The sequence below is a fragment of the Nelumbo nucifera genome, chromosome 4, assembly GCF_055504915.1.
Source record: "Nelumbo nucifera cultivar China Antique chromosome 4, China Antique-T2T, whole genome shotgun sequence".
In the NCBI taxonomy this organism is placed as follows: Eukaryota; Viridiplantae; Streptophyta; class Magnoliopsida; order Proteales; family Nelumbonaceae; genus Nelumbo; species Nelumbo nucifera.
This window is the reverse complement of record NC_142652.1, coordinates 22,838,339-22,862,128: the sequence shown is the minus strand read 5'-3', so window position 1 is coordinate 22,862,128 and position 23,790 is coordinate 22,838,339. Positions and strand designations below refer to the sequence as shown.

Genomic DNA, 23,790 nt, shown 5'->3' with positions numbered 1-23,790 from the left:
TATGTACGGTTAGGGTAGATGTTGATGTGCCTGTGAGCTGTGAGGTACGTTGTGAGCGCTAATCAACGCGCATGGCTGCCGGGGCAGCACCGTGCCGGATTGAACTATCCATCCATTCAGCTCATAAAAGCCAGTCTCTCTCTCTCTCTCTCTCTCTCTCTCTCTTCTTTCTCTCCCTCGCTCGGACACAAACCGCCTGTGTGGCCCTCTGCATCTTCGCATTCAATGTAAGTTTTGCCCCCTCTCTATTCTCTCTTTGCCGTCAGCATCTTCGCATTCAAAGTAAGTTTTGCCCCCTTATACTTTTTAGAATGTTTGCTTCAAATGGTTCCAAGCCTATTAGACTTTTCGAATTTTTCTTTTTCTGTTTGAGGGTTGGATTCGTAGATATTGACTCAGATAAAATGAATTGGGTCTCAAGTAGATATTGTTTCTGATTATTGGTTTTAGAGATCTTATTTCTTTAATTATACCTTATCTGGGCTTTCATTAGCTTGGTTTTTACACACTGAATGAGAAAGTACATGTCAGGCGCCATGGCTTGTTCGATATCTTTCTCATCAAGCAATGTTCAAGCAACTAGGTGTTTATCTGGTAAGCAATATGTTGGATTGAGACCATCAACATTTGTGAAGTTTGTCAGTGCTGGGCATGCGATCAAGACACAGTCTCGACCCCTCTTGGTTATAAGAGCAAGCAATGAACAGGAGACATCAAAAAGATCTGGATTGAGCATCGAGGAATGTGAAGCTGCTGTTGTAGCTGGAAATGTTCCTGAAGCACCACCTGTTCCTCCTAAACCAGCAGCACCTGTTGGGACACCTGTTGTGTCTTCACTTGTAAGTATGACTGGTCTTGATAATTAACTTAGCTGCATGCCTGGAGAAAATAAAATAATGAAATTTAGGTAATGATGTTGGTAGTTAACCATGGAAGGCAGGCTGGTCAACTTGGTAAATTTTCTACTCAGAACCCCCTTTTAAGTTTTAAATTATCATAACCTTAATGTACTAGTTTAGAAGACTGGTATTCTGTGGTTTTGGTATTTCTTGGGTTCTGGTTTTTTATAATTGAAAGTTCTGGGTTTTTTTTGCTATTTTATTTGAGATAAGGAGGTATAGTTACTCTAGGCAATTGGACATATTCTAACCCCTTTCTGGTTTTTCTTTTTCTCCCATATGGTGGTTTCTATCAGCCACTTAGTAGGCGTCCTCGTCGTAACCGGAAGTCACTTGCATTGCGATCAGCATTCCAGGAAACAAATATCTCTCCCGCAAATTTTGTATATCCACTTTTCATACATGAAGGTTGGTAGTGGTAGAGGGAACCTTCTGTCTTCTATTCATTTTATTGTTTTCATTTCTTTCCTGCACTTTTGTTTCTTTTTCTTTTTTTTTTTCTTTTTAATACAGACATGCCTATCTTTGGACCTGCATATTTTTTTTTGTTTCTAATCTTACAAGCATGCAGGCGAAGAGGACACACCAATTGGAGCCATGCCTGGGTGCTATAGGCTTGGATGGAGACATGGTCTTGTGGAAGAGGTACTTTTATCCAGTTTTACTTAGAATAGCACATGGTCTGTTTGCTTTTACCTCCAATCCAAATAAAAGGGAAGAAACGAAAAAATGTTAGCGTGAACCAATAATTACATGAAAAATTTTGAACAAAACGAAGAAACCTTTGAAATCTTCAGACAGTACAACTATATCTATTGGCCTGAGAGGACTTTTCTCATTGCTTTTCATGTTTTCTCTTTTTGTTTTGGAATAATTATTTATTTTGGAGTACCTATAGGTCTTTTTTATTAGTTGTAATCCAATCAATACTTCTTTCAGAATAAGGTCCAATGCTATGTTAACTATGAGATAATTCTATGGCTTATCATGTATCTTTTGGTACACGGGTATCCACTTTTTATCATAGTTTAATGCATATTCTCATTTTTATGAAAAATAAAAAGGTATGTAAATTTTGCTTCTCTACATTGGCATTATGGGTTTTCTTTTTCCTCTTCTGTAAAATTACAAATTATGCTTATCATTACATGGCAAAATGTAGTTTACCATTATTGGAATATTTGATTTTACTGCTTTTGTAGTGATGCACTTATTCTACAATTAAGTACTAGGAAATTGCACAAGTTGTATGGTTTTAATTGCACTAGTAGAAATTCTGAATCCTGAGAAAGCAGTTTATCTGTCTAGCAGTTACCATTACCATTGGGAAGAACTTGATACATAAACCACTTATAAAGGTTTATTGGTGGACAATGCTTCCAAATGAACCTGCACAGAAGCATGATCAGAACCCTATACCTTTCTAGCTTGGTTTTTCCTTCCTTTTGATACAGTGCTGCTATTTATTTGGGAAACATGTTTCTTACCAAAGGTGAATCTGACTAGAAAAAATGCCCTTAACATGCTAGGGTAAGTTCTTTGTTGTAAAATCCATAACTTACTGGGGCAAGTTCTATATTGTATGGTAATTTTTTTGTTGTAACAGGAGCAGATAATTGTCCTATTATTTGTCTCTTCAGTAGTTGTTGTAAGATAAAGTAATCACTTAACAGTCCTTTAGCAGGATACGTCTAAGTAATTCTTTTTCCTGTTCCAGGTTTACAAAGCTCGGGATGTTGGTGTTAATAGTGTTGTGCTTTTCCCCAAAGTTCCTGATGCATTGAAGGTTCCTCTTTCTCTCTCTCTCTTTCCCATCCTCCCAATTTTCTACAGTGTTCTAATGAATGAGGATTAATGTAAAATATTAGCATGCTGTTCTTTCAGTCCCCCACAGGAGATGAAGCATACAACGATAATGGTCTAGTGCCTCGAGCAATACGTCTACTCAAAGACAAGTATCCAGACCTTGTAAGAAAAGATATTTCATGTCCTATGCTCATTTCAGTATGGAAATGTGGTAATCATATAGATGCTTTAATTTCTTTGTTAAATTACTGATCAAAATCAAAATTTTTTTCCTTTAGGTTATATACACTGATGTTGCTTTGGACCCATATTCCTCTGATGGACATGATGGTATTGTTAGAGAAGATGGTAAGATGGATATCTGAAGGTTTTCATTTTCTTCAAAACTTGACCTTTTACTTTCTATATATATCAATTTTGATTTGCTAAGAGAATATCCTTGTCTATAATCTAATATTTTCCATCCTTGTAATATTATAATTTTGATTATGTTCTTACCCTTGCATTTTTATAACTTCTGTTTTTTTTTTAAGTAAAATACCATATTAGCAGTTATAATCGAATTTGTTTGATAAATGATTAAATGTAAAGTGCTAATTTTCAAAATTAGTGTTGACCAATTTCAAATGGAAATAGGAAACTTGATCTCGACTCAATAAGAGCTTTTCTTTCCCCTTCAATCTCCTCATGCTTTTGGTTCCGTCAGTATATTTCAACTACTTGTGGGACATGAGTAATGGCCATTACTTGGTGTAAAATATTGGACTGAAAGCTGTGACAACATGGATTTGAGTTTGAGAGCAGCCACTTCATGCAAAAAATTGCAGAGATTAGGTTTGAATCCAGCCTACCCCTCCCAAGACCCCATATAACCCAAACCAGCTTAAGGTTACCTTTTTTATGGGACTTGAGCTTAGGCTACATTTGTTACACCAGTATCACATTGACTGCTGCCATTCTACTAATCAGCACCATTGCCAACTACTGAATTTGTCATGACCAGAGCCTACTTCTTACATAGGAGGGAAAAAAAAAATCTAAGAAGCATGTTTTGGTCGCTACATTTCATGAGGCCATCCAATCCAAAAGGCTTTCTACAGATTGAATTGCCACTGGACATGTCTGTCGTTACAAGGATTGACATGTGGATTTGTCATCATTTATTACATCGTTAGCATCGTTGACCTTAACTCTTATCTATTCCCATCTATCTTCCAGAGCCATCATGTTGACCAATTTCATTACTGATTGCATCTATTATCCATTTAACACAACTGTTTCAATGCTATATTCTGACCAAAATCTTTTTCTTTGATGGAATTCACAATGGCATCATTAACTGTTGCAGTTTCTCTCTCTCTCTCTCTCTCTCTTTCAGACAAACATACTTCATCCTCCACCTACATGCACAATGAATAAATAAAAAGGAGAAAAATAAAACAAAATAGTCACGAAAAGAAAAATATAAAGAAAAAGCCCTTTGTTCTGTCTTTACATAGTAATTTCCAAGACTAAATCCTCCAAGTTTTCCTTGTGTCTGTTTGGTTATCAATCCCTGTTTCTGTTTGGTGGTTCTAGTGGCTGGTCTTAATGCTGTCCTACACAGTGTAAGTCTGCACTTATCATCTTGCCCATTCTTGCAAGTTTACAGTTATTTTTGTCTTCCTATGTACACAACTTGTTTTTTTTTTTTATTTTTTATTTTTTTTATCATTTTGGCTGTAAATCATGTTCCATTATACTCCTCCACCATGGCCATTCCGTTTGTTAAATATCATTGCTTTGACCCACATCTCCTATTCTCATTTGGCTTTCTCCCATACCAGTCTTTCAGCTTGTACCAGATCATGATCCAGTTATTGGTCCCCAACGAACATTACAGAACCATCTTAGTCAACTTTCATTTTGTCACCTAGTGGTGCTATCCTTAGCCTTCCATGTACTGAATTACTAACTATACCATTTATAAGTTGGCTTCACTGTCTTCTTCCCTTTCTTTATTACTCTATACTTTCAGTTATTTCCCTGTTTCTAGTTGCTAGTTAGGTCCTAAAAGTTATAGCCCCTTATCCTCTCCTTACAGTACTTGTCAACATCTAAGTTATGCCACCATCTTCCCCAAGATGATCTCTCCTGCCAATTTTTAATAGGGTTGGCCATTTCCATCTCGTTAACAGATATCTGTAACCATTGCTCTTCAAGTTTGCTAGTACAATGGCATTAAAGTTCCATCTCTTTAACAGATGTCCATAGCCATGCTCTTCAAGTTTACTAGTACAATGGCATTAAAGTAAAAATTTATTTATTCTTAGTGGAGAAATTTAGGCATAATAACAATACCATGTCATTTGATGGTAATTTGATCTTCCATTTAGTTGGCATAAAATTTATACTATGTTTAGGGGTCAGGTCTAGGCTTCAAAATCTTATAGTAGAGAACCATCTACATTAGTTATAAGAATCACATAAATATGATTACTGATCCGATTCCATTTTCCCAATAATTCCAGGAGTGATAATGAATGATGAAACAGTTCATCAGTTATGTAAACAGGCTGTCTCCCAGGTAATTTAAAAAAATTTGTCATTCCTGTTATATTTGCACTTTTTCCCAGGGTTACTTTCTACTAATTAATTTCTTATTCTGTTTTCTTGGCTGTGTCAATAGGCTCGAGCAGGAGCTGATGTTGTTAGTCCCAGTGACATGATGGATGGCCGTGTGGGAGCAATTCGAGCATCTCTGGATGCTGAAGGTTTTCAACATGTGTCAATCATGTCTTATACAGCAAAGTAATTTACTCATACTTCCTGTTATACGATCTGTCTTGTGCTAATTGACACCTACCTAAGAAGTTATATCATATAGCATCGTATAAAGCTGAATAGTCTGACAGAGTGGAAGCACATTATTCGAACTATTGTGAGGGCACATGCTATGCATGTGTGCAAGTAAAGGGTAAAGATATAAGTTGATATTATATAATCAAAATTATCTTTTATGACCTGCATCAAAACCAGGGCAAGTATCCGCTTTATAACTGTATAGATGACTATAATCTTTAAACACATGGTAAGGTAATGTTTCTATATCCACACAAAATTGGCTTGTTGGTTGACCCAGAAAGCAGGCTTTCCTGTAGTTCAATGTGTGAATTTATTCAATGTGACTCGGAACCTTGAGGCTGTGTTTAAATTGGAAATAGAAACAGAAAAGAAGAAGAGACAAGCAATGTGACTGTGCCTTACAACCAGAGAACAATAGAGTTTTTGTTGTATTCTTTGCCATTTTAGTATATTTTTTAACTAATTTGGGGGCTCTTAATTCTCCAAATCTTGTTACTGATAAAAAATAAACTCCAAATCTCTCAGATTTTGCACTTAAATCTCACATTTCTACTCCCCCCTCTGCCCAAACCAATATTCAGACACAGATGGAAAGAATCATCGAACCATGATGATTCTTAATCAAAGCAACCAGTTATGATTCATGTGAACTGTCTGTGTTTATGCCAAATGAATCTTTTGAGAATATGGTTTTATCTTTTTTTGAGAGGATACAATAACTTTCACTAAAAATAATAGAGAAAGATTACAACTGCCACCATCCAAGGTCCGGATGGTGGCATCCTATTACCTTTTACTTATGACAAAAACTGTCTCATAAACAGGCCCAAAACAATTTTTGCCTATTGACCTGTTGCTTTGCTAAAGCATCAGCCATACCATTTGCTGATCTTCTTGCCCAATTAAACCTCACCCTAATCTCCCTTTCTAAGCTTGGGATTTCTCTTAGCTGTTGTCTGAAAAGCCACATGCCCAAGCTTCTAGTTTGCATCCAGCCTATTACCAGTTTGGAGTCTCCCTCCACTTCTAACTGTTGCAATCCCCATTGTTTTGCCAATCGAAGACCTTGGAGTAAAGCAAAAACTTCTGCCCTTAGGGACTCCTACCCCTACAGGGCCTGAACACAGGGCCAGCACTGTACCCCCCTCATCTTTGAAAACACCCCTATACCCGAGGGGCCTGGGTTGCCTAGAGAGCTTCTGTCAAAATTCAGTTTCACTCTAGAGAAAGGTGGCAGGGTCCAACTTTCTTGAACTAAAGGGGAGAAGGATGAGGAACAAACCACACTCCATCCTGTAGTGAAGTCAGTAAAGGAAAAGTCTTTAAAAAGCTCCAAAGATTTCAGCCAATGTATGATCCTAGTAGTGTTGCCCTCTATAAGTGCTTCCTTGGTTCTTTCATGCCCTTGGAAAATCCTATTATTTCTCTCCTGCCACACTACCTTGGTTCTTCAGTCCCAAATCTCAAGAACCCTCATTCACACGAATAGAGGAAATGACCTTCAATTTGTTTAAAGAAAGAGAATTCATAACTGGGAAACTGTCCTTAAGAGGAACATTCCCAACCCAAGTGTCCTCCCAAAACAAAATTTTGTTACCTAAGAAAGCATCATACCTTATGGAAGGTTGAAAAGAAGGTAAGACTCCAACAATTGCTTTCCAGGGGTAAAAGTGAATTGCCTTGGGGTCAACACCAGTATCCCATCCATTTGCTGCCATACCATGAATGCTTACTACCACCTGATGCCACAAGCTCTCCTGCTCTAAAGGGAAATCTCCATAACCACTTTCCTAACAAGGCTAGGTTTCTTAATCTAATATTACTAATACCTAAGCCCCCTTCCTCTCGCCTCCTAGTGACAATTTCCCACTTCACTAGATGATCCTTTTTTGTCACCCAGTTTCCAAAGAAAGTCCCTCATCAGCTTTTCAATTTGACTTGCTATCTTAACAGGAATCTTGAAAGTGGACAAGAAGTATACCGGTAGGTTGGCCAAAGTAGACTTGATTAGAGTGATTCTACCCCCTAGAGAGATGTAATTTCTCTTCCAGCCTTTTAATTTCTTTGTGAATATTTCCAAAACTGGGTGCGAAAAACTCTCTAACCTAGGATTTCCCTCTAGTGGCAAACCCAAATAAACCATAGAGAATGTGGTTTATAATTTTTCTGTTTTTTTTTTCTTATAATATTTTCCTTAGTGACTTTTAATAAACATAAAGAAGTATATTTATGTGTGTAGAGAGAGCAAGAATTTTGAAGTTTTGACTGCTTTTTTTTTTTGAAAAAAATGCAATAAAATATAAAAATGAAGGAAAAAGAATAATACACACGGTTGGTTTTCCAATAAAAAGGGAAATATTGATTTTTGCACCTTAGGCTAACTATTTTCTATCTTTCTCATGATGTAGCATACCTCATATTTATATATCTGACTATATTGAGTCTCACTTTTATATCTGCCCTGTTTGGAGCAATTCATCACTATTATCTTTTTCTATGTTGGTCTAATGAGTGTTGTCAACAGGTATGCAAGTGCTTTTTATGGTCCATTCCGAGAAGCTTTAGACTCAAACCCTCGTTTTGGAGACAAAAAAACGTATGAAGCTCATAAATGTTCCTTTTATTGTTCAATTTGGATTTTATTTTATTTTATTTTTTTGTACGTGATGCTTACTGTTGCATGTTGTTAGAGTTGGCTGTTGAGGGGTAGTATAGTCAATTTACATTGTTTTATATGCTGATGTAGTTACAAGTAGATCATAAATTAAGTGATGTGTGCCACACTTAAGTGAGGGCACAATAGACTTTGTGCAATGTTTTAGAAAGTTATAGATAGAATTGGCCGACTTGAGAGGGAGAACTCTAGTTTGAACCAGACTTTGTTTTCTCTCCTTCTCCTTCTCCTCTTCTCTTCTCTTCTCTTTCTTCTAATCTTTCTCCAGTATTTATTTCTATTCATTATTTCGAACCTAAGAATATCACTGGTCTGAACTTTATCATGGTATCAGAGCCAATATAATCCAGTTCAGACCAACCCAGTTTTCTCCTTTTTAGTGCCTATCCTCCTAGGGTTTTGCTGGTTTCTCACTAACCGATAGGAGATTCGCAGAGAGGCTAAAACGGAGTGATCATTTCTATGTATGGAGGTTTCCATGCCTCCAATGGGTGGTGTTGTGGCTGTTTTGTGTGGTTGGTAGAAAACCCTCCATTCGATTCGAAGAGGGCTGGTTTCAGTGGTGTAGTTGAATGACAGCACAAGTCTAGTTTGTGGGGGTTCAAATAGGTAGGTTGCATGAGTGTTATAGGGAGGAATAGATTTCGATGTGTTGCAGAACCTAATACTATGTATGTGAGGTGTATTTTGGTGGTTTATGGTGCTGGAAGTGGAAGACAGCAGTGTGTTATTGCTGAAAGTGGTGAACAAAAGTGAGTGTTGTTGCTGAAACTTGTGAAATATGTACTCTAACAATAATAAGCTGTTGGGGTGTAGTGTTGTGACTCTTTAGTGAAGTGGAGTGACAGATTAGTGATAGTTTTTTTGGCAGCCATGGGAGACAACAGTGAAGGCAAGTCTAGTGTAATGGTTCCTTTTGATTATCTGAATGTGCAGATGACATCTATCCAACTAAATGGTGATAATTATGTGCCTTGGGCTAAGTCTGTTGAAGTTTTTATGAAAGCTAAGAAGAAAGTGAGGCATGTGAAGGAAGATAAACCCTTAGATGACTCTCAGGGGTACGATAAGTGGGAGCAAGAGTATGCACAAATTATGACATGGTTATGGAATAGTATGGAACTCAAGATCAGTGTGAACTTTATGTTCTTAGATACAACCAAGGAGGTTTGGGATCATGCAAAGAAGCTTTATTCTGGACAAGACAACACAACTAGGGTTTACTAACTATATCAAGAGTATTTTAATCTGCAACATGGTAATCAAAGTCTTGAGGAATATTATGCTAACATGAGAAATCGTCGGAATGAGTTGTATGTGTATCACCCCCTTACATTTGATGTCAAGATTCAGTAACAACAGAGAGCAATTGGATGTCACTAGATTTTTAGTAGGGTTAAAGTTTGAATATGAACTAGTGAGAACGCAGATACTAGGAAGGTTTGCTCTTCCCTCTCTTGAAGAGGTGTTTGCTTGTCTCTAGAGGATCTTGGTTGAACCTATAGAGAACTCCACTATATCAGATAGGTCTGCGTTTGTAGTCACAAGAGGGGGAGGCCGTGGAGGTAGAGGAGCCCAAGAGGTTCAGCCTGGTGGTGGTGGACCCATGTATGGCCGTGGTGGTGGTGGACCCATATACAATTGTGCTGGTGGTCATATTGGAGGTCGAGATTCAGGGGGAGCTCGTGGTAGAGGACGTAGTAATGGTCCGAGGAGGTGTACACATTGTGGTATGGAGGGACATACTATCAACTATTATTATGATCTACATGGACCACCTTCAACGTGGGCAAATCATGTAGTGACTACTGGTGGTGGTTTGAGACAAGAAACCCAACAAACTGATCAGATACCCCGTACATCTACGAATGCCTCCAGAAAAGAGATGATGAGTGTCCCACGTGATGAGTGTGAACGGTTTATTCAATCTACATCTCAGTAGAACACAACTACCCTTGCACACTTAGGTATGGCTTGTCTGGCATCTAAACCTTCCCACTGGGTTATTGATTATGGAGCCTCCGATCATATGACTGGGACTCCAGGTGTGCTTTCCTCCCTTTCTTAGCCCTCCACATCACATTTTGTTACCCTTGCTAATGGTTCCATATCTTCCATATGTGGTGTTGAGAATGTTGACATAGATTCATTATCCCTATCCTCAATTTTGTATGTTCCCAAGTTTCCCTTTAACCATATGTCTGTTAGTAAATTGACCAAGTCTCTTAATTGCTCTATCACCTTTTACCCTTCATCTTGTGTTTTTCAGAATCTCAAGATGGGGATGAAGATTGGTGAGGGCATGAAGTTGGTGAATTGTATTATCTTGATGGAGGTGGTTCGAGAATAGCCCTTCAGACATCTCTTTCTCCTCTTTAGTGGCATTGCAGACTTGGTCATCCGTCTCTCAAAGCACTTAAGTTACTTGTTCCGTCGTTGAGTAGTCTTTCTACTTTGGATTGTGAGTCGTGTCAGTTTGGGAAACATCATTGTGTTCCCTTTAGTCCTAGGGTTGATAGTCGTGTGTCGAGTCCTTTTCTTTAGTCCATTCGGACATCCAGGGTCCGAATAGACTAATGTCATATAATGGTTACAAGTACTTTGTAATTTTTGTTGATGATTATTCAAGGATGACATGGCTTTACCTTATGAAAGGAGTGAATTTTTTACTATTTTTCAAAAAATTTATGTTGTGATTCACAATCAATTTGGTGTACACATTAAGATTCTTCGTTCTGATAATGGTCGAGAATACGTTTTTATACACCGTTTCAGGAATATTTGGAACAACATGGCATTATCCATCAAACCTTGTGTGCCTACAGCCCTCAACAAAATAGGGTGGCTGAAAGAAAGGATTGCCACCTTTTGGAAATTGCTCGATTCCTTTTGCACCATATGAATGTTCCCAAACACTTTTAGAGGATGTTGTGCTTACATCTTGTTTCCTTATTAGCCGCATGCCCATGTCTATCCTCGAAGGTCATTCTCCATTTTCTGTTTTGTTTCTTGCTTTGTCTCCTTTCTCTCTTACCCCCAAGGTTTTTGGGTGTGTGTTTTGTCCATAATTGCATCTTTCTTGGCTATTCTAGGACTCGGAAAGGGTATAAGTGTTATAACCCTAGTTCCCGACGTTCTTTTGTGTCCTGATGTTACATTCTTTGAGTCCGTTCCTTTTTTTTTCCTGGGTCAGATGCCTTTGTTTTTCCTCCACCTCCACTTCCGATTCCCATGGAGGACCCCTTTCCTCTTGTTCCAGTTGTGACCAAGTCTTCGCTTCCAGTGCCACTTCCTGTTGAACGACCACCAATCTGGCAAGTGTATATGCATCGTAATGTATCGGCTCCTCCAGCTTCATCACTATCAACAGATCTGGCAGCCTTAACCCATGTTTCTGACCTTGATCTCCCTATCGCTTTGTGGAAAGGTAAACACAGTTGCACTCTTCATCCCACTTCTAATTATGTCTCTGTATCTCAACTTTCTGCTCCCCATCTTTAGTTTGTCTCCCTATTGTCCTCTGTTTCTATTCCTACAAATGTCCAGGAAGCATTTACTTCTCCAGGGTTGTGCCAAGCAATGGAGGAAGAACTCTTGGCCCTATCTTATAATCATATGTGGGAGCTTACCACTCTTCTGCCTGGTAAGCATGTTGTTGGTTGTAAGTGGGTGTACACTATTAAGTTTTTATTTGATGGGAGTGTTGAGCGGTTGAAAGCCCGGTTAGTTGCTGAAGGTTATTCACAGATGTATGGTGTAGATTATAAAGACACATTCTCCCTAGTTTCCAAGATTGGCTCCATTCGTGTTTTGATCTCCCTTGCTGTAATGTATGATTGGTCTTTGTTTTAGCTTGACATCAAGAATGCATTTTTACATGGTGACCTCATTGAGAAAGTATATATTGAGCAACCACTAGGGTGTGTTGCTCAGGGGGAGGATGGTAAGGTGTGTGTAGACTCAAGAAGGCTATTTATGGGCTTAAACAGTCTCCTCGTGCATGGTTTGGCAGATTTAGTAAAGTAGTGAAGAAATTTGGCATGACACAGTGTTAGGTTGACCATTCCATATTCAACTATGAATCCAGTGCATGAAAGATTTTATTGGTGGTATATGTAGATGATATTGTTACCACTGGCAGTGGCAGGTTGGGGATTAATAGGCTAAAGACCTTGCATGATCACTTCTAGACAAAGGCCTTGGAAAATTAAGATACGTCTTAGGGATAGAGGTAGCAAGATCCAAACATGGTATTAATTTGTGCCAGAGGACATATGTTCTTGATTTGCTAGGGAGATGGGGCTGTTAGGTGCCAGACCAGCTGAAACACCCATGGAACCGAATGTCAAGTTGAGTAGTGATGCGGGTGAGGAGTTTGAAGATCCTAGAAGGTATAGGAGGTTGGTAGGTAAGTTGAACTACCTAACCATCACTTGGTCTGACATTTCATTTGCAGTTGGTGTAGTAAGTTAGTTTATGTAGAATCCTCGGATCCCACATTGGGATGCGGTGCTAAGGATTGTACGGTACTTGAAGGGAGCTCCAAGTCATGGCTTGTTATATAAGAGTGAAGGGAGCCTTGAAATAGAAGGACACACTGATGTTGACTGGGCTGGTTCCATATCTGACAGAAGGTCCACAGCAAGGTATTGCACGTTTCTTGGGGGCAATTTGGTGACATGGAAGAGTAAGAAGCAAACAGTGGTAGCAAGAAGCAGTACTGAAGCTGAATATAGAGCCATGGCACACACAAATGGCTGAAGCATCTCTTAGAGGAAATGGGATACTCGATTAACACACCTATGAAGTTGTATTGTGATAACCAAGCTGCAGTTCATAATTCTTCCAATCCTGTGTTTCATGAAAGAACGAAGCATATAGAAATTGATTGTCACTTTGTAAGAGAGAAGGTGCTTAGTGGAGTGATATGCACAACATATGTGAATACAAGAAATCAATGGGCATACTTGTTTACTAAAGGGTTGAGTTGGGGAAGAGTGGACTACATATGTAACAAGCTGGGACTATATGACATATACTCACCAGCTTGAGGGGGAGTGATAGAATCGGCTGATGAGGGGTAGTATAGTCAAATTACATTGTTTTATATGCTGATGTAGTTACAAGTAGATCATAAGTTAAGTGAGGGCACAATAGACTTTGTGCAATGTTTTAGAAAGCTATAAATAGAACTGGCCAACTAGAGAGAGAGGACTCTAGTTCCAACCAGACTTTGTTTTCTTTCCTTTTCCCCTTCTCTTCTCTTCTCTTTCTTCTAATCTTTCTCCAGTATTTATTTCTATTCATTATTTCGAACCTAAGAGTATTACTAGTCTGAACTATATCACATGTTAACTTGTCTTTGAAAACTAAAGTTACCAGATGAACCCAGCAAACTACAGAGAAGCTTTGGTTGAGACCCGTGCGGATGAGGATGAGGGAGCTGATATCCTTTTGGTAAATATTTTCTTTTTCTAGGAACTTCTATTGCCTTGACTTCCTGAGAGAAGTCTATTCATACTAAAAGTAATCTAACTGGATTCACAGGTGAAACCTGGACTTCCATACTTGGATGTTATACGGCTTCTTCGAAATAACTCCTCACTGCCAATTGCTGCATATCAGGTACTTTAGTTACACTTATTCTTCCCAAAAGCATCTTGTTGTACATGAGGTTCCGAATTTCACCTTTTTCATTCAGGACTGCTGCTAATTGTGGTACTTTTTTTTTTCTTTACGAAAATGACATGTTCTGTTCATTTTGAAGTATCTAGGTTTTGTATCTTCATAATCATAATCCTGAGTTTGCAATCCATTGGGTCTGTCTTGTTTATTTTTTTCATTATTTCCTTGATAACTTGACTCTGTTCGCCATTTTTTACCTATGCCAAATTGCTTTATTTGGTATTTATATCTGTCTAAATGTTTCGCTCTTGGTAAATTGAAGTTACACCCATTGACAATTGTTGAATTCATGGATCAAATTTGATTCAGTAGGATCTAGCCATTTTTATCCACTAAGAACATTAAGGAGATTTATTCTGTCTTGAATCTGTTAATGATTTCTATACTGAACTACTAATGGAAGAAACAAACCCAACTATGCAAGGGATGGAATTCTGAAGAAAGAAACTTAAGATACACTAGCTCATTTTTGGTAATCTGACTTAAAGTGAATATTGGCATGCATGTATATATATATTTTTTTTAAGTTCAAAGTTAGGAGATATTGATGCGTCCCTGTTATGATAATAATCCAGTTTGTCATTTGAACTAGGATCTTTGTTACTTGAGCAACTAGATCCTTTTTACTACCTCTTTGAATTTGATGTCTATTTTAAGAGTCAGATGGAAACGCAAGGTAATTGATACAATTTTGGATGGGCTAGCTAGATCAGGTCTGGATATGGTATTCCTGTATAGCAAAAGTTTGGTGCTATATCTGAAAATAGTTTGGTGCTATATAATTAAATAATTCACCATATCTTAGTGATATGATTTTCAGATATTGACATGCTAGACACCCATGAACACCTGAATAATATGGTAAAAATAAGAAATTTAAAGTGACTCTTTACTGGCCGTGCCACTTATCATGATATCTTGTTTATGAGTTGGCGCCAAGGTTTATGCTGACTTCAAAACATCATAAAGATGCTACAAGGAAGTTTGGTGCTAAGTGCCAAGTTGTAGGGAGTCCTACAACTTTTAGATCCTGTGGTGGGCTTTTGAAGGTGAAGAAAGGTAATCTGGGTGATTAACAATGAAACGTAGATATGGACAATGGGGAAATAATTAGAGAGCCTGCTGTCCACTATGGAATGAACAGAAAACTGGATTCTGCAATCTGCATTAAAGCACTTCAGAATTAGGAAGAAACAAAAAAAGAATTTTGCTGTTTTAGCATACAACAGAAAGATAGATTGCTTAGAGGAATAAGTGGGACTCACAAGCTATATGAGACTCAAACAAAAAAGAATCCTCTGATTGTGTTCTTTCCACAGATGCGAAGATATAGGGAATTTCCCAAGATATATGGGACTCACAAGATCTTGGTCTCATTGGGTAGGTAACTGAAAAGCTTATCATGCAAAAATTGACAAGTTTTGATCTTAAAGATTAGAATGAATGAGAATTGACGATGCAAATTCAACTTTTAACTTTTAAAAAATATAAGGAATCTCTAAACTATTAATCTTATTAATTCCACAAGAACATTAATCTCTTGATTATGGCCTCTAAAGATTGCGTAGGCTGATGGAACCTATAGGGTTCTCAAGGGCCCCATGCATGAAACTTTGTTGTCTTTTTTTTTTTTTGAAAGGTAAAATTGTATTGTATCAAAGGAGGGAGAAGAGCCCCTCACACAAAAGGATACACACGAAGTTTAAATATATCTCTGAGTGTATATATGCATGAAAATCCAGTTTTCCAGCTAGCAAGGTGTCTTCAAGGTATCCCGGTAATACTGCTACTGTATCATTCATTATATATCTTCCATTTACAATATTTTCTAATATCATCAATGGAATTTTATTTACCTTCTTAGAGAAAAAGAGTGTGCTTGTAGCAAGTGAATTTCCATTTTTATACATTCTTGGTTCTTTTTCTTGATCAATTACATTTCTTGATTCTCAAAATTAATCATGGTAAAACATAGAGTTGGATATGTATGCATTGCCTTGTTTAGTGTGTGCTTTCATGCATATGAATGAGAATGGGGGATATTTCATTTTGGCAATTCTAGAGATGCAATAGTCATGATCCCAAGTCCATGCCTATGGTTCAATGATAAAATATATACTTCAGTCTGGCAGTTTGACACAGGTTTGAGCCTGAGAGCAGCCACCTCGTGCAAAAATTCTGGAGGTTAGGTCTATATCCAATCCAACCCTCAAGACCTCAGATAGCCAGGACCAGCATTGTGTAATGACCTTAATCCTAAAGTTCGTGAGACATCCATAAAATCATGACTATGAATAGATCATAGAAATATCCACTCCCTGCATTATAACAAAGAAAAAAAAAAAACAAAGGAAGCACAGTTTTCAATCTCCCTTGGGCCATTTTCTGTCCCTATATACAAACAAGTATCTAAATCAAATTTCATGGGAAAATAACAAGGGATTCTTGAAATCATATTAGCAAACAGAGATTTACTGGAATCTTGTCAAAGCATTAGCATCAAGATGCATCATCTTAAAATAAATATGGTATCGTATTAGCAACAACCAAAACACAGGCTATGCCAGATACGGTCCAAAATTAAGGAAAAAAGTTAAGCTGAGATGAACTGGATCAGGGCCAGCTGTTACTGCTTTGATAAAAAGCCGAGAGCCGTACTTTTGGTGGGATCTGCACTTTCATTGTAATTATGTAAGTAAAGGAACCACTGATTCGTGCCTCCCATATGCACTGGCTCCATACTCATTTTCAAAGGAGTTAAATAAAATGGAAAAGTAAAATAAAAGAGAGGAAAATTGGAAAGAAAAAGGCCCTGGTTCATTCTTGGCCTACATGCAGCAAATGTCTAGAGAACTGTATTATTTTGAGCAACAGTAAAAGCACAGTCTATCCTTGACTCTTCTGAAGTTGAAGAGACAATGCAAGCCAAGCTGAATTACGACAGGACAAACATTGATGCTGTCATAAAATAGTCTGGAGGAGTACTTGCTTTTAGTAGATGAATTTTCAAATGTTTTTTCTTACCATGGCAGTTGTATTTTCGACCACAAACCACCACTAGATCATGTCCTCATTAAGGGGCGCCCATTCTAAACGTCATGCATTCCTTGCTCTTCTTTAGTACACCTGATAGAATTATTACTTCTTTTTCTCCTGCCTTATGAATAAGTAGTTCCTTTCCTAGCAATGCTTTCAATGATATCTTAACTCCTTTCCTCCATTAAATTCAGTCTGTTTTCCTTTTCTGATCCAGGTTTCAGGTGAGTATTCTATGATCAAGGCGGGTGGAGTTCTAAAAATGATAGATGAAGAAAAAGTCATGATGGAGTCCTTGATGTGTCTCCGACGAGCTGGTGCTGATGTCATCCTTACATACTTCGCTTTACAAGCTGCTAGATGTTTATGTGGCGAGAAGAGGTGAGAAGAGATGGGGGAGTGTAATCATAATGAATCTAGAGCACTGTCAGAGTCATATGTAGCTAATATATTTAAATGTGACATGATAATCTTAGATGGGAATAAGATGCTTAAAGCTGTTACTGCACAATGTTTCAATCTCACATCACTCAAATGAAGGCAAGTGATTGCCCTTTCATCCCGGACAAAACATGAAAGTAAAATGAAGGAAGAAATGGAGAATCAAGTGAAGAGGAGAGAGAAAAGCGCTGGCATAGTCTTTATATCAATGAAGCAAATCCACAGAACTGGTAATGGACTGGTTTGAGGATTCAGCTCTGAGATGGGCTGTGTTGCAGGGGATCTCTTCGGGATCCCTCAAAGCAGTATAAGGATTATCAAGTTGCAGGTCACCAAGCATTTGCCGCAATTCAGAAGCTTCTTCTCTGAGCTGGGCATTCTCTTGGAGGACCTGGTCATGGCACTCTGAGACATGGTTCAGCTTGTCTATGAGCTGGCGGTTCTCAGTTCTAAGCCGGATGACCTGTGACCACAACTCATCCAGGTGCTTCTGCTTCCGCATCCGTGACCTGCGAGCAGATTCTCTATTAGATATCATTCTCCTCTGCTTCCTCTCATCAATGATTCTCAACTGCTGCTCATCTGCTTCATCCGAGGTTGAGTTACTGCTGAGACATGAAGACTGAGGATTGAATTCATGCACTGGAGGGGGGATCTGAGGACTAGGAAGAGGCCTTAGGAGTCTGCTGAGATGGTATAAGGGGATGTTGCTCTGCATCGTGCTAAAATTAAAGTGAGCTGTGTAGGGGCTTTGCTCTGCAGGTGCCAGGTACCTTAGTCCAGCGACCTCACCTGGCTGCATGACCTAAACTCTACGGTGAAGTTTGGGGGTTGTTTTGTTTCTTCTTGGGCTTGAGCTTGGGGAAGGAGAAAGGAAGCTTTGCCGAGAGAATTAATTGCAGGGTGTTGGAGAAGGGGGAGGGATGCACGAGGAGTGGAGGTGCTTATAGAAGGAGAAAAGTTAGATGAGTGGCCCACATTAGGCAACTAGATAAACAGTACCAAGAGTTTCTTAAAGAGCAGACAACAGACATCCATAGGTATGCCATGCACTTGATGTTGGTCATGGCATGACATGTATGCATGTGGTTGCATCTTTATACTTTGTGTGTGAGTGGGAATAACACTGGCTTTATGTGAGACATTATGGGCCCGGGTCAATGGTCGCATGCATGCATGATGCATGTGCCTCCATGGGGAATGTGGGTTAGGGGTACTAGTTAAGGTCACATAGGTATGCTTAATTATATGAGATGTGAGAGAAGTTGATGCTGTGGGATGTATAATTAATTAAAGAAATGGGGAATGTTTTGGAAAAGGAAAGGTGAGCAGAATTATATGTGGATGAAGGCAATCTTAAAAGAGTTTTTAATAGCTTTCTTCTAGTTGTAGTGAGCTGAGCCAATCACTGCATCTGTAATCGTAGTGCCTGTTTTGGGAATGGCTTTCTGGTAGCGGCTTCTGGCGCTGCAAGGTAGGAAGGTTTCATACCAAAAGTTGTGACACTGTGTAAAGTGAAAAGCCTGAAAAGCCAGAAATACATATATTTGAGCCAAAATCAACTTTCTGGTGAAGCTATTTTTGGTAGCTTTTCTGGAGTCTCGGTCAATGCAACTCAAATCAACACTGGAGCCCTTTCAAATAATGCTCTAGTACCTGTTTGGTAGGGATGAAGCGCAGTGGCCACTTTCTGAGGTGAGCAAACAGACTAACATGGTGTTTGGAAGCGTGGGCGTTTTTTGAGGCCGATTTTCAACATAAAATGTTCATGCTTCCAAGACCTGTTTTTTCACAAAAAAACATTTCTACCACGTAGGCAATGAGAAACACTATGCTGTTTGGTAAAGTGATTTTCATTACCGTTTTTCATGTATATGCTGACAGGTAAGCACCACATAGGATACATATCAGTCAACCGTTGGGGGAAATGGTTCACTAATTGCATCGGTGGTGTTCTGATTTTCGAGGCATGCCCGATTTTTTAATAATCTACTGAACCAAACAATGAGATACATGGACATTTGTTGAAATGCCTATGTGGATCCGACATGACACCGTCTTTTTGAAAAACGGCCACGGTTCCAAATATCCCCCAAGTTATTCTTGATGAAAAATCCAGAGAGACTACCAAATTGGCTGTTGGTCTGTCAATTTTTTGGAATGTCTGCTTCAGCCTGTTTAGATAATCTATCTGAAATACCTCAAACAGCTGAAACAATTTGGCTGAATGTTCAGCTTAGCCCTCCCAAACGATCTCAGGGATAGTTGACTGGGCAAGCTCCATTCCCTCACTTAGCAAAGAGCCAAAGAAAGTTCATAAAAATGTTAATGATGAGTGACGATCACTGCAAATACGACCACGATGACATAGAAGAAAATGGCCAAGGGACTCCCTAAAATGTCTAAAAGGTCCCTGGATATATTATCATTTTTCCAACACTATCCCTCAATTGGATGTTGAGAAAATGACACAACTTCAAGTTTGCCCCAATTTGTTGTCCTAAGGTTCAACTTCAACAGTCAACAATCAATAATCATGGGTTAGATGACCTCATGTTACTCCCATCCAAACTTAGATCCAGTCTCTCAAGCTAGAGAATTTCTTTAATTGTTAATTTTTTAAGCTGTATTTGGATTTTTAATCTAGTTAATGGCCTACTTGGTTAATTGAGATAAAGAAATAAAATGTATACCGGCCGGGTTGGATAGAAATCCTGAAAAAGTTATAGAGGCAGCAAGTTGCAAGCCAAATCTTCTAATTTTATATGGCTTAGTGGCCAATAGTTTATGTTTCTAGCTGTTTTATTTGTGTTTCTTTTCGATTAGTTTTGGTTCTCCACCCAGAAGCCTCTCTCGGGCTTTGAAAAGTACCTAGTTAGGAGCGAGAAAGCTGATATGTTTTCACGTTCAAAGGAAAACTCTGATAACTTTTACAGATTGATATAAGCAACAGCTAACTGTTCTTAGTCGGGTAGAAACTTCTCCAAGATGATATCTTTCATATTGTATCTTTAGAAGTCCAGATTGGCGGGAGACAAAATCATGTACAGCGGGATGAATAACTTATCACGAGTGAATACATTAGTACTTCGTATATCTAAGGCCTACATATACGGAAAACTGACATGTTCACTTGTGATAGGTTGCCTAACCTGCTGTGCATGATTTTGTCCCCAGCTCATCTGATTCCCATCCAGATCTGCTGCTCATGTTGTGTAAGATAGGCTGTATAAGCATAACCAATCATGAATGGACATGCCGATTTATGATTGGTCAGTAGCTTTGATGTACTTAGCGGAATGAGCAGCAGGTCCTGAGTGTATTCAGAAGGGCTGAAACTTTAATTAAACTGCTTAGTTTGCTCTTACTTGGCCGTATTGGAGATGCCACTAAAAATGCATCAAGTATTGCTTATATACCATCTATGTCTATGTGGGTTCCACCATGCAAAACCAAAAGCTGTCGTGGGAAAGCCCTCCCAATCCCAAACAAGCTCAGCCATTTAAGCGGCTCTCAATATAAGCCTCTTCCAGTAACTTTATACAAAAGAGATGTGACTAATAGTTTAGGAGATTATATTATCTTTTCATGGGTGGAGGAGATATGTTCTCTTTTGATTATTTTGGGTCTCCCACTAACTACTTTTTTTTTTTTTTTTTCAGGTAAATTGAGGGGACTTGAGGAGTAAAGTATCTAAGACTCGGAATATGGATCATTAAAGTGAAAGTAGGTTATTTTAAAGTGAGGGTCCATTGGATCATAGGATGTGCTTAAATGGTGAAACATATTAATCCACTCATTCATCAAGGTTTGGTGCATATAAGTTTATTGAGATTGAAACATGGATAACCTTGTGCTGAAATTTAAATTAGTGAGCATTTAACACTAAATTATTTGATCAAATCAGCTCTGTAGTACAAAAAAATCAGGTCTAATATTATATCAAAAAACCATTCTAATCTAAAATCTTAAGCGGTTAAATGAATTATTAGAATATAGGTTTTCATTAGTAAAAGGGTTTCACTACTGCTCACTTCATTTTAAACCATGCAAAAGGCTAAGGTGACGTTTAGATTGAGATTTGAATGAGAAATTGGGGTTGGTGGGACCTCAAACCCCACCACCCTGCATGGGAGGTTTGTGGACAAGACAATTCTCTTCAAGACTGGGCCCATTTAATTCAAATCTACAGTCCGTCCACAGATACAAAAATAGACGAATCATGGGAAGATAAGATAAAATGAAACAAGGAATAAGAGAAGAATGGCAATATTAGAGACCAGGACTAGTTCTTGTAATCACATCTTATCATTTTTGTCAGTGACTGAAATACTTCACCAGATGAAACATAAGGACAAGAAAATGCCAAGAATTACGAAAATTACTACACTCCAAACTGGTTAAAAAAGGGCAGTTTGGGAATATAAACAACTAGGCTGCAATGGGAGAGCCGGGCAGGGACAATATACCTTTTGAATGACGCATCAGTTGCGTACGGAGGGGGGCTCGATTTAACGCCTACCCACCCACTTCTACCACAGAAAGAGAATCGAGAGACACTGGGCGTAGGATAAATAATAATGATTTTTATCGTATGCTTTTTTTTTTTTTTATGTTTCATTTATTCAAAATCGGTTCAGAGGAATTGGTTTAAGTCCTGGCTACTCTGAATTGAATTATGGTCTGATTTGATACAAATTCTGTAGGGGCGTATCAAAAAACTCCTGACACAATAATACATATTGATATTGATACTTTTGACTTTTGCTCCGTTGGAATAGATACCAGCTTAGAATTGTTGCTAATATACAGTCAAATATTTGCGTGAGGGTATGTGAAATTTTGAATTATTATAGGTTTACAATGAAATTTAGAATTCTGAAATGGAGTGTAATATAATTTTTATTATAGTAATCGTGGGCCCGTTAACCAACACGCATGGCTGCCCGAGGCACCACCATGCCACCGGATTGAACCACTCATCCACTCAGATCAGAAAAGCCAATCTCTCTCTCCTTTCATTCATTCATTTATCATGGCACCGCAATTTCGTGGTACCCTCACTTGTACCATGTATGTGGGCTTTGTCTCCACTCCACCCCACTAAAACCAGCTTTCTACACTTGATTTTTCTCCTGGTGAGGTCATGGCTTCTCAAGTGATGGGATAGGAGGGGATAAGCTCAACATCTCAACACCATTTCCTTCTTTCAGCCTTTTGAATTCAACTTTAGCCTTTAATTTTATAATCTCTCTTTGTTAGATGAAAAGACCTGAGTTTTGTAAAGTTTTTGGGTTAAAAATTTCTTTAATATTTTTGTGAGCCTTGTCTTCTCTTACCAATCTTTGTCAAAAGATTGTTAATAAATTTCTTTTTTTGGGTGGTGGGATGCTTTGTTGAGCGATAGGAATCGAATTTGCACGCAGTTGCGAGGTCTTGATCTACTACCAATGTGGATAATAAAGTTATTTGTTCAAGTATTTTAAGGTCTGAGTATTACCTAATTGTTTATTCCTTTTATACATTGCCATCATCTTCGTCATCCTCTTCTTCCTCCAGTTGATTTCTTACAACTCTTACACCTTTTTACGTGTGACGCGGAGTTCATTCTCGATTAATGTAATCATCATTTAATTAGTATTGTGTGCCAACTAGAGAGAACCCATCTATAATAAGAGCATAGAAAATGGAAATGCATTGTGCTTCTTATAATGCATTGCACACCAAATGTTTGGTGCATCGCATTATTTCAAATAGGCTCTACAACTGCTAAAGGGGTATTTTACCAATGTGAATGCTTTTGTTTTCTTTTAGTTTAGCCATCCCATACTCATAGTCAAAGTTTAAAATATCGCAATGTATTGATGCATATTGTACAATATATATCATTCTAACGGATTATCAAAAGATGAGATTCAAAAGAAAATAAGAGTTGTGAATTTTTCTTATTGATACCGTAGCATTATCAGTTTTACAAATGGGAAACTCTATGGTGCAAAAAGATATAGTATGGTAAGAGTTTTGACTAATCGAAACCCACCCATAAATTTTAATAAATAACACCTGATTGGCTATCACGTTTATGATTCCACATGGTCATAAATTTTCGAGATATCATATCTTTTCTATAGTAGAATTCTTTACAAATTGATCTGATTATTGATTACCCTCCTAAGTTTCCCAAAATTAGATCAACTATTTATCATAAGTTGGTTCAAATAAGAACCGGATCAAGGATTTTCCAGCCTAATTAATTAATTTGTTGATACCTCTATGTTTCTTCCTCTTACCAAACCTACTAAGTGCCATATTTATTATTCCCAAGAATTCATTCTCTATATCCATTTCAATCTGTTTATCAATGTGAATTAAATTAATCACGTCACCTGTGAACTTACAATATTT

At 38.1% G+C, this 23,790-nt stretch overlaps 2 protein-coding genes across 4 annotated transcripts; one reads left to right on the top strand and one right to left on the bottom strand.

Moving 5' to 3' along the window:
- The first annotated feature begins 12 nt into the window (after positions 1 to 12).
- On the top strand, positions 13 to 21,288 carry HEMB1 (Aldolase superfamily protein). Of its 3 annotated transcripts, XM_088902890.1 has the most exons (14): positions 62 to 282; positions 532 to 839; positions 1,196 to 1,307; positions 1,471 to 1,544; positions 2,617 to 2,685; positions 2,784 to 2,867; positions 2,984 to 3,053; positions 5,216 to 5,271; positions 5,374 to 5,495; positions 8,074 to 8,145; positions 13,599 to 13,680; positions 13,771 to 13,848; positions 17,162 to 17,325; positions 21,048 to 21,288. In XM_088902890.1, the coding sequence occupies exons 1-14, from the start codon at positions 72 to 74 to the stop codon at positions 21,049 to 21,051; spliced, it is 1,506 nt and encodes a 501-aa protein (XP_088759016.1). In that variant the 5' UTR covers positions 62 to 71; the 3' UTR covers positions 21,052 to 21,288. The 3 variants fall into 3 exon arrangements, with proteins under 3 accessions (XP_010257865.1, XP_010257864.2, XP_088759016.1); XM_010259563.3 differs by lacking the exon at positions 21,048 to 21,288 and having other exon boundaries at positions 13 to 227; positions 17,162 to 17,455; XM_010259562.3 differs by lacking the exon at positions 21,048 to 21,288 and having other exon boundaries at positions 50 to 282; positions 17,162 to 17,455.
- Positions 17,370 to 19,204, bottom strand: LOC104597833 (basic leucine zipper 43-like). The gene has a single exon (XM_010259561.3). The coding sequence runs from the start codon at positions 18,185 to 18,187 to the stop codon at positions 17,591 to 17,593; it is 597 nt and encodes a 198-aa protein (XP_010257863.1). The 5' UTR covers positions 18,188 to 19,204; the 3' UTR covers positions 17,370 to 17,590.
- Positions 21,289 to 23,790: the final 2,502 nt, after the last annotated feature.